The sequence below is a fragment of the Cannabis sativa genome, chromosome X, assembly GCF_029168945.1.
Source record: "Cannabis sativa cultivar Pink pepper isolate KNU-18-1 chromosome X, ASM2916894v1, whole genome shotgun sequence".
Classification (NCBI taxonomy): domain Eukaryota; kingdom Viridiplantae; phylum Streptophyta; class Magnoliopsida; order Rosales; family Cannabaceae; genus Cannabis; species Cannabis sativa.
Window position 1 is genome coordinate 53,519,765 of NC_083610.1, and position 11,626 is coordinate 53,531,390.

At 37.2% G+C, this 11,626-nt stretch overlaps 1 protein-coding gene across 1 annotated transcript; it reads right to left on the reverse strand.

The window, feature by feature from the left end:
* Window positions 1-3,094: 3,094 nt before the first annotated feature.
* LOC115725693 (zinc finger BED domain-containing protein DAYSLEEPER-like) lies at window positions 3,095-3,730 on the reverse strand. The gene has a single exon (XM_030655287.1). It carries the CDS (start codon window positions 3,728-3,730, stop codon window positions 3,095-3,097), a length of 636 nt encoding a protein of 211 aa, XP_030511147.1.
* Between the last annotated feature and the right edge of the window lie 7,896 nt (window positions 3,731-11,626).

Genomic DNA, 11,626 nt, shown 5'->3' on the forward strand with positions numbered 1-11,626 from the left:
TACTTCAAAGTTGTGGATGTGAGAGAGAGCGTCTTCTTTGCCACTGTATGGATACCACATTGGATATATGAACTTTGAAGGGATCTCTAAAGCCTTGATTAAATCTGAGAGAGGATAACACCACTCCCAATCTAATACATACTTTGTTGTCTTTGGAGTAGTGATACTCTTAACCAGAGCGACAAAGGTGTCAAATTCAGCCTTATACATTGTGGTGATGTGTGTATCAGCTAGCTACTTATTTTTGATGTCGTTATGTAGGTTCTTTTGTCTTCCAAGTTGATCAAAGGCATTTATTGACCTGGGCCTTGTGGTTATTGTCTGGTGATGTGGCCTTGATGACAACCGTGAGGATTTCTCCTCTATGATGATAAAATTGTATCTTGAGTGTTTCCTTCATGAGCAACTGTTCGTAGTACTATACAAACTATTTTCTTTGAAATAGTCTTCCTCAGAGACACATGTGTGGAGGGAATTGGACAAATTTTTCAAGTTCAACATGTCTCCAGGCACCCAAAGGAAGTATTCGTACTGTTGTTCGTCGGGACCTCAGGCGAACTACCTACACCAAGCACCTCATTCTTCACATAAGTATGTTCGAGTGTGGAGTAGTTCATTGATCTTCACCCTCTGAATCTCATATTCTTCACTTTTCTGGTAGAGCTTGCGAGGTCTTCCCCTAAGACTAGCTGCTGGTCCCTTTCCCTTTGAAGGTCACGGGGTGGTCTAAAGTCATTAGACTTTTAAATAAGAATATCAATCGGGCCAGACCGGGCTGGGCCCGACCCGCCACAACCCCGACTCGGCCCGATATCAATTTGGCCCGGCCTGACTCCTTTTTGCCTAGTGGGTCAGGCCCGACCTAAGATAATCGGGCCAAGTTAGGCCCGACGCATATATATATTTTTAAAAAATCAGTTTATTTATTTTAAAAGAAAAATAATGTCACCATTTTATACTTAATAAAAAATTACATAATAAACAATTGTAATATGTATGTATATTACATAAATATGCATAAGTAAAAATAATAACCATATATATTATTGATGATGTCTTATAACATCAATGTTCTCAAGAAAAAGATATTAGGTTTTTTTTAAAGGAATTAATAATCTCATTATATTGTTTAATTAATGAGAAAATTAGAGAGCAAACAAATAATCTCTCCATATTGTTTTTTAGATAAATAGTTTTATTCATTAGGTAAAAAAATTGTTAATAAAAATAGAAGACATGTTTAACAATTTATTAATTTTTGTATTGTGGAGGATAATTGTTTTAAGTATTTTTTTTAAAGATAAATAGTTGGATTCATTTGTTAGTAAAATTCATTAATTAGGTAAAAATCTCTTTTTTTTGTATGAAAATCAATCATTCAATTATGCATAATAGAGGAAAGTTTGAGATTGTACTTTTATTCCTAACATATTTAATACATCAATAATAACTACCAACCATAAACTCAAATATAATAACTAGCAACCATAAATACTACATTTTGTTCTCATCCATGTCCTCACTCATCTACTAAAAAGACCAATATACTTTCTAATCATCAAGATCAACTACGTAAGGCTCCTTCAAAAAAAATAAAAAATAGAAAAAAGTATTAATAATAAAAACAAATAATTTATTTGATAAATTGGAAAAACTTAACTAATTACCATTGTTGGATCAACATCATTATCTTCATCATTCACTGTTGTTGTAAAAAAACAAAACAAATATTAATTCTAATAAATAAATGAAAAAATGTATATAAATATATATTTACAATTGTTAAATGATATCTACCTTTTTTGTCAGTCTTCAACCAATTTTGTGTACATACTAATGCTTCTAATGTAGAAGGATGAAGCCTTGATCGATGTAGACTCATGTGCCTACCACGACTGCTTAATGTAGATTCCGAAGCAACAGTTCTAACAGGCACAACATATACATCCTTAGCAATCATACTCAACAATAAGTATTTGAGGCCCTTCACCTTCCAATAGTTGCATATATCAAATAACTCTTCAGTCCTAGTTACCCAGTTCTCCTCTAAATATAAATCTAGTTCGGACTTCATATTCTCTACTCGATTGGAAGCTTTAACAAATCTCTCAAAGTTAGAAAGGGCATCCAATCACCGTATTGAAGACAATGTTGATACATTTTCTTCGTGAACCCTTCTTTCTCTCAAATGAGGAAACTTAGACCCGTACTCCTCCAGTAGCTCACAACAAAGCTCACAAACCTTTGCAATTTCAGTTACATATTACTCATCTTCTTAGATTACAAGAAAATAATATTCGAGAAATATGAACTTGTACCTCAGATCTAAAACAACCGCCACACATATAAGCCCGTGAATCTTTCCGCAATATTTCTGGAACTTGGACATCATTTGAGTTGCCATGTCCTTAATAAAAGGCACATCTGATGACATCCATTATTCAATGTTTGTCTTAATTTCACATATTTTTGGGAAAAAAATATTGGCGGTAGGGTACTTTGCTCCAAAAAATAATTCTGTTACTTCAAGAAACAACTCTAACTTATCACACAATTGTTAAGCATTTTGCCAATCAACTTTCGAAGGGGCACACCTCAAACGCAACTCACATAGCCTTACACGTTTAAATACTATCTTGTATGATAAAGCTGTTCTAAGCATCAGAAAAGTTGAATTCCACCTCGTTACACAATCAAGTGATATTTTTTTGGTGTAAGGTACTCTAAGTTAACGAGCAGTGTCGTCAAATTTTTCATGTCTTTTTGGTGTGTCTGACCAATAAGAAACACTGTCTCGAATTTTATCAACACTATCACCAATGAGAGATAAGCCATCTTTGACAATTAGATTTAAAATATGTGCACAACAACGCACATGTAGCAACTTTCCCTTCAAAATAAAACTACCTAGCTCAAATTGTCCTTTCAAAAGCTCAATCATAGCGTCATTTGAAGTACAGTTATTGAGAGTAACTATACTGATCTTGTCTTCTATTTTCCATTCATTAAGACAAGATCTTAGGGCCTCAAGTAGTGCTAGAGCATCGTGAGGCCACGGAACATACTTAAAACTTAATATCTGACTATATAATTTTTAAGAATCATTAATAAAATGAGCTGTTACAGCCATATATCCCCTCTTCTGATGATTTGCAGTCCACATGTCAATGGTTATGGCTATTTTTCTCCTACTTTTTTCCAAATTTTTCCTGCACTTTTCTTTCTCAGGTTTATACATTTTCATAATGTCAGACCTAACCGTATTCCTTGACACCATTTTAAATATGGGACATAAAGTGCTTGAATATTCTATAAACCCACTATGCTCAACCGTAGACAAGGGATATTTGTGCTTTACAATCATTTGAGCCAACTTGATCCTTCGTAAATTAGGATCAAAATTAAAAGTAACTGAAGGGCTTGCAGTTGCACTGGGATTAGCGGCAAGTTGGGCCTTTCTTACCAGACACCTCTCTACGTGAGAATTTAAATGTATGGTCCCTTTAGAACGTTCTCCCACCAGCTTACGCTCGCAATACTTGCAAACTGCTTTAATTTTTCCATCAATATTTTGTTGTGTGAAATGATCCCATGCACGAGAGGTTCTTTTTCTCTGTGTCCCTGTAGTCTGAGTTTCATCTACTGTACTACTAACAGATTGTACTTCATTTGGAGTTGATGGCACAAAATCAACATCATCCTCAAAATTATAATCGACTTGATTAGACATTCTATTTTAACCTACATTAACACCATATTCTCATATCTATCATAATCCTTGCAATTGCTTTAAAAATATGATAAACATATCTACAAAAAATCGGACAACATTTTTCCTCTTTTATTAACCTAACCATCTCTCAATTTCAACTATAAATAATTAGATAACACACCAATTTTCATCCTTATATCACCGCAGCACACAAATTTCGCAGAACCTACTTTGCTATGAATCAATATATAAGATATTAAAACTCTTCTATGAATTATATGTAATATAATAAAGGAATTACAAAAAATATATATACCTCCGATGAATCGAGATTGAAATTCCCACTTGACTCAAATTCTTTTCAAACACTTGCAAAACATCAAAACCTATAAAATATAAACACATTTCAATATACAATAATTAACTTTAAGTAATCAAACTACATCGGTACATATACAACTTGAAACATAAATTCAAGTTAAATTACCATTTAAACATAAAGTCACATTTAGTTCCCAAGGCATAGAGGTCGTCCCTGAATGGATTTTTACTTTTTTGATTTTCTAACTTAGACAAATAAAAATTGTTACAGCTGTAATTTCTCTAGATGAACTAACTCACCATGCTCTGAAGGAATGGATCCACTTAAGTTATTTGTGTTTAGTTCAAGAAAAATAAGCTTCTTACAAAAGTCTATTTTGGGTAGTATTTCTCCATAGAAAGAATTCTCATAAAGTTTAAAGTACTCTAAATTTGACAAGTTACCAATCTCTGATGGGATCACACCAGATTACTTGTTTCTGCTCACACCTAATTAAGAAGAATACACTTCCAACATTATCATTTAGCTTTTCATCTGTCAACAATTAAAAGTGTCACAAGTTGATCCAAGACTTCATAGTTGTGACAAAAGGTTGGAAACAAACCTGATTTTCACAAAATCTGATAAACCAAAGTCGATGGCTTTCAACTCAAAATTCTCATCCTTAGAAGTATACAAAAAATTATGATGTAGAGAGAAACCAAATTTAGTGTAGTGCATCAAAATTATAAAGCATGAAATGAAATATCTAATACACCAGAGTAGCACAAATAAAGTAGTAAACAAGATGATAGAGAATCAGAGTATGATTTTATTGAAATAGGAACATAAAAGTTTTAGAGACGTAGTTTTTCTCCGAGAGCTAGTACTCTGTAGGGTTAGGCGGGGATCCTAGTTTTTCTAGAATGATCAGCATAAATCTATGATAATTAAAAGGCTATTGTCTTGATGTGTATTTTAGGATACTGACAGTTGTGTAATGAAAAAAAATTGGCCTGAAAACCCCATTACTATTCATGATCAAGAAGTATGTAAACAAATCATTTCAATACGAAAAAGATTCGATATCAAGTGTTGTACCATATGGAACACGGGCAATGTTAGAAACTATAAAAGCAAAGGCGTAATACAAAAGAGAAAGAAACTCACCCCGAATCAGGCAACAAAGTCGTGTACCATAAGTGATCAATCAAATCACCCAAGTGAATAAATCATTCGCTCGCCAAAGTCTTTGCCAACAACACATTAGTATCTAAGCAACTGACTATCCAAGTCACCCCTTTTCCTCAAACCAAAACTTGCTATAAATCCTACACAAATGACACATAAGAGTGAAATCGCAATTGTTATAGTCTTTCGATTCCTTTATAGCTCACAATGAATATAACAAACCTTGTACTTCATATAAGTTCCTCTCGTCCCAATCAACAAGTTATTGATATCTCCATAACTAGACCAGTTTCACGGGTAGTGAGATGTGGAAGAAGGCCTTTAATGCTATTTTGAAGAAGCGAAAGACTCGTGTTGTCGTTTTTGAGGCTTGAGCATATGATATTGACAATGGGTTTAAACAAAATTCGGGCCAGTTGGGATGAAGAAGAAAAAGGGAATGGTGGAAGAGTAAAATTAATTTAGGAATTTAGGGTTTTTTTTTTAAGATCTGAAATCGGGTCGGGTCAGGTCGGACCCGAAATAATATATACTGGGCCGGGCTAGGAGCCCGATAAAAGCCCAAATAATTTGGGCCAAAGTCACCCCGTCGGGCCAAGGGCCGGACCTGGCCCACGAAAATGGCCCTAATTTCCATCCCGACTTGTGAGGAATATCCCTAGGAGGAGATTGGTTTCTCGCATTATTTGAATTTCTTCAAATAATTATGGTTGGTCCTATCAGCTGCATGTGGTGAACCTGTAGGCCTACAATCTCGAGTTTGAGTCCTTTTGGATGCTCGCTCATAGCTTTTTTCCCTAACAATTGATTGCACCGTATCAGGCAAAGGTCCCATACATCCATATATTTGAGTTTTAGTCATTTTGGATGCTCGCTCGTATTGTACTTTATATGGGAAATCGCAGTGCCTACTTCTTATTGAGTAGTGGTGTGGCTAATAGGAGTGGTAGTGTTTCTTTGCATGTTCATCATGTATTGCTTGCTTGAACTTATGAATTCCTTTTGGAACAAAGCTCCGAGCAAAAAAAGTTGAACTGTAGATGGGGAACTCAAATTGTGTCTCTAAATGAAAGCACCAAAATATTGACGCTAAAAAGTATCCAACATCAGCTATGTCTACTTCGATTTTTCATTTCCCATAAGAATTATAGAAAAAGGCTAAGTGTTTAAGCTCAAGTTTCTAGAGAGAGAAGCTTTGATCTTGTGGGTAATTTTCTGAATGTGAAAAATGAGGTAAGGGAGATATCCTTTTATAGGTGAAGGACGCCCACAAAAATAGAGAAAAATTCAAATAAGATGCTTTTGACCGTTGATGATGATCTTATTGTGAAAATTAGCTCTTTGTAGTGATGGCTATTTTTTGGAGCTTAATCTGTCCCGATGTGGGTAACTCGAAGCTTATTTTCATAACTCCATTGGGGGTAAATTTTGACAACGATAGCTTTATATTATGATTGAAGTGTAAGACATGACTTGATATAGCACTAAATTAGCTTCAAAATGAAAGTTGATCAGATCAAAATGGAGTATCTTATGGTTGTTTTACTGAAAGCAGTTCATGACCCAACGCCCAAGTTGACAAATGACGTCAACCAGGACACTTGGTTAGTGTTGAAACATCCAAGGATTGTACCTTAAGGTTTCTAAGTGATATTTTGACATCACTTTGTCAATTTTTGTGTTCTGGCAAAGCTGGTCACCAGTTCCCAGAGATGTTACTGTTCTACGGAAATGAGAGACTCGAAACTATTCATTTCCTAGTGAGCCGAATATGAGAAATGAAAAGTTGTGAATTTGACTTATCCAAACTTCATGGATCATTGTTATTGTGAAATAAAAGATTGATGGTCAAAACGACATCAAAATTGTATAAGCAGAACCAAGCGCACTGGGGCTTTTGCCAACATGGAAGTTGGGTACTTACTCCCGAGCTTGTGGGATCTTATTTTTGTTACTTCCAATGGTCGCATCAGATTTGGCATTTGAGCAATTGAAGGTAGCGTCCCAAGTTAATTGTCAACTTGGGCACTAGCCTATCACTAGATTAACCTGGGCGATGGGCCCTATTTCTAGGGGCTCGAGTTTATAGTTTTCTCCCCAAGTTTGCTTGAGTATTCATTATTTTTGATGATGGAAAAAATTTCAGGAACACTTTTTAGTGAACTTGATCAAAAATGACACAGTTTGACAATATATCAATCTGGGTGTTGGGCCTAGCCCCAGGTGTCAACCTAGGAGTTGGGTCCTAATTCTAGCCCTTCAAATATTTTGTTTGGTCCTAGGAAATAGTTGCATCTCAATATTTTTGGAAAACAGAGAAGATGCTCGAAAAAAATTCTTGAAAATCTCCATTTAAAATTGCACTAGTTTACAAAATGTCAACCTGGGCGCAGGGCCAGCCTCAAGTGTTAACCTAGGCACTGGGCCCTATTTTTGGCACCGAAGAAGTTTTGTTTCTTCTTCAAAAGGAACTATTTCCTCATTTTATATTAAGATGAACAAGATGCCAAAGTCAGATCTCTGATCTGATACTTGGAAGGCGCCCAGATTAACACATTTTCAACCTGAGCATTAGGTAATCGGGGGCCCGGGTGCTAAAAAATGAACATATTCTGATTCTAATTTTGATGCCTCAAATATGCCTATGGTATGTCGAGTTGATGTCCAAATGCATGTTTTGACTCATTTGCACTAAGACAGTCCAAAAAACTGAAGCCTTAGTTAAGGTTCTCAACTTGGGCACTTGTGAAACCCTAGGTTCCCAGGTTTTCTTCTACGCTGCAGGTTCATGTAATTTGAGCTCCTAGGGATTAGAATAGGTTGCTCCTTATCTTTATGGTACAAAATACTAAAAATAGTGAGTGGGATTCAAGTTATTTATGTTCAAACTTCCATTCCAAAGTTCTCGATGTCAACCTGGGTGCAAGGCTAGGGACCCCTCCTAGGTCTACCTGCTATGACTTTTATTTCTATGGCAGGAAAATTACTTAGATTCAGTGTCGAGGAGTTTGTGTTAGTTATGGGTCTAGATTGCCATTTGGATTTTGATATTTTCCAGTATAAAGAGGATAAAAATATGCTTGTTAAACATTGTTTAAAGGTGAATAAAAAAATAACCAAGATTTTTGTCCAAGTTGTATTTACGGCTAATAATTTAAAGGGAAATGATGATCTTGTAGTCAAGTGGGCTATTTTGTATTTTGTTCAGTGTTACTTGATTGGTGATCCTTCTGGTAAGGTTATCTTGATTGAGGAGCTTGATCTTGTGGACAGTGGTCGCTACAATGAGTATAGGTGGGGTAAAGAGTGTTTTAAGATGGCGGTTGAATCGTTGACGGGTAAGATAGATGCAAGTATTAGGAAGGTTATGATGTAGGAAATGGATTGTGGGTATTATAGGTTGTTAGGTTTTCCTCTTGCCTTACAAATATTGTTTTTTGAGTGTTGTCCGTATGTTGTTGGGAAACTTATGGTATTTGAACATTGGCATTACCTCTTCCCAAAGTGCTGGCACTGGGTGTCCCCACATCAGGGTAAGCAGTGGCAAATCTCACTGAGATTTCTTCTTCCTCAAGCAGAGGATCGGGATGGCGTGACACCAAATCAAAGTTCAAGGCACTATCATTTTTGGCCGCATTTGTGATTATAACGGCCAAAATTGTGGAAATTGCCTCTTTCACTTCCTTGGGAGGTTGGCGCTACCTGCAGATGCTAACTGTGTCAATACTCTGAAATTTTGTGATCAAGTCAGACGAAGAAGTTCAGTTATCACCAGGTCTTTAACCTTTAATTGATCTTCCAAGAAGACCCTATATCGAGCTTCTTTCTTGATTATCTCCTCTGTCCTAACACTTTGAGATAGAAGCACTGCTGCAAGTCGAAAAATGTTAGTCCAAGCACAGAAATTGGCAAAGCTTAAAAACTAACGAAACTCAAGGTAAATTGTTAGAATACCTGAGAGTTGGAAACTCAACTAAAGAGATGGCATCCTGCTGGTAGGAAATCTAGAGGAAAAGAGACAATACTCCCGGAGGTCATGGGTGCGATCCATTCAGCAAATAAGCAATAGGAGTCCAGGCATTTATCCAGTCGGAAGAACCCCAGCTTGGACCTATCTATCCTCATAGGATTGGCCTTGACACTATAGAAGTAAGGGATTTCCTCCGAGGAAGGAACTTCCAGTTTGTTGATTTTGTAGAACACGTACCACCCAGCCAAGAGGCTATATGATGAAGGAATCAATTGGAAAGGTGCAATCCCAATTTTTGCAATCAGGTTTGCGAAGTAGGTTCTCAAGGGAAGGTGAGCGCCACTAGAAATATGGGACCAACTCCATGCACTAAACCCATTATCACTAATGGACACAGATTCTCCCACGACGAAAAGCATGTTCCACATCAGTCTAGGGACATTATGGAGGCTGGAAACCTCAGTATACGCTTGCAGCATCCCATAAGATCGAAAGTAGTTGTCTTTTCTAATCCATTTCCTATATGGACTCAGGACGAACCTACATCGGCGAAGGACTTTCAGCCCCTTTGCATCTCCTGGTATCAGTTGAGACGTCTCTCTCGGCGATAAGCTTATTTTTTGGAATGTTTTCCAAGGCCCTTTAAAGCTTAGATTGTCCGATGGGGGCCACAATTTGGTCCTATCCCATAGAAGACCTTTCGACAGACGAAGTAGGTTCAACTTTGACAGATACGTCTCTGCCTGAGAGGGGTTTTTTGTTCAAATCCATGGTTATGAAGGAAAAGGAGAATCCTTTAAGACAACAAACGGGTATGAAGACGGGCTCTCTTTTACCCAAACTATTCTGCTTTATGGCATGTGAATAGTTCTAGTCCTAATCTAAGCAAGAACCTTCTTGCCCTAAACGTGAAATGCCCAAATTCAGACAGGGGGTTAGTATACTTACTTGTCGAATCAGAAGAGGTAAATTGTGTGTCCAAAAAACCTGCCTGAAAGCTCTAGAGCCAGTCAATACAGCAGTCATAGTTAACCTGAAAATCAAATGTTCCTCGAAGGAAGAACTTCGTTGGTTCAGTCGAAGGGAAGCGGCGTGTAAGAAGAGTTCCATGCGGATGACGAGTAATTGCTGGATCAGATTTTCTAACACTTCTTGCATGCAAAAATGGTAGGAAAAGGAAAAAAGAAGTTGTAGAGAAGTTATGGAGTTTTGAATAAAAAGAGTTAAAATGACACCACCAAAGGCAGTTTACATTTCAAAAGGAAGACAGGGCTATGAAAGATCAGCGGTTCAAAATGATCGCAATAGAACCAACGACTAGGGAGATGAGAAGTCCCGTACGATTGGCTTGGGGCCCACCAAAGTGTCGAGGTCCCTTTCTGCAGTCACTCAACCGTCATTTGCACTCTACCTTTTTTGCTAGGCAGACCTTGCCACACACAGAAAAGGGCAAGGAATACTTCCTGATATGTCGCATGGTTACAACGCAAGAGGATGCAAATGTCGTATTTACCGTCAGTAGAATACAGCTCATGTAGGAGGGTCCATGACTTAAATTTGCAACACGTATCAACGGTTAATACCAGTGGCAATAACAAGCTTTTGTGATCCAAAGAATCTCGAAAGCTTGGGGGTAAATGTTATCCAAGTTTTCGTTAGTCAAAGACGTGGCACAAGAAGAGGGAAGGATATGGTCGTAACCCGAGTTATTCAAAGCAACCAAGAAAACGAATCACTCCCGAACCTAGAAGGCAACGAGAGGCAAATTCCTTCAGGAGTAACTTCCTTCGATGAGGAACCTGCAAAGCGGTAAAGGTTTGGAGACGTTGGCCACATCAGCATCTTACAAAATATCACTCCACAGATGGTTCCACCTTTTTCTGACACAGGATTAGATCTTGTCCCCTGTGCCAGACCATGGTAGTGCGCAGATGCACCCTTGAGCATGCTTGTTGCCTAACATCTTTAGTAGAGTGTATTTTGCAAAGAAGAGACCTTTGCGCAGCATGTGTCCAGGGTCATACGAAAGTCCTCACCATTTGTTGTGCACCGCATGATGAAGAAGGTTCCTACCAGCCAATGGTCAAATTGTCCTCTCGTGCTATAGACCTTAAAAATGTATGGGGTACGAAATCCTAGGTAGGTCAAGGGTATCCCCTTTACCCCATGTTTGCCTATAAATAGTCTCAGTTTTCTTCAGGTAAGGAGGAGAACTATTTTTTACTTATAGTCACTCTGCAAAAATTCCAAGCAAGCTCTCTCACACAGAGAAGCAGAGTAGTCTCTACTATAATACCTTGTAATCTCTATAATATCTGCCCAAAGAGGCTAATAATATGGACTTGTGGACTAAGGATTATTAATGTGCGAACCACTTAAAAATCTATCTATTTATTATCTATTATCATTTATCTTCTTTAAGCTCTCAAAATATTTAGTTTTTAAAAAACTC

Excerpts from the sequence above, each read along its gene's own strand:
- LOC115725693 (XM_030655287.1), bottom strand. The coding sequence starts at position 3,730 with ATGTCTAATCAAGTCGATTATAATTTTGAGGATGATGTTGATTTTGTG.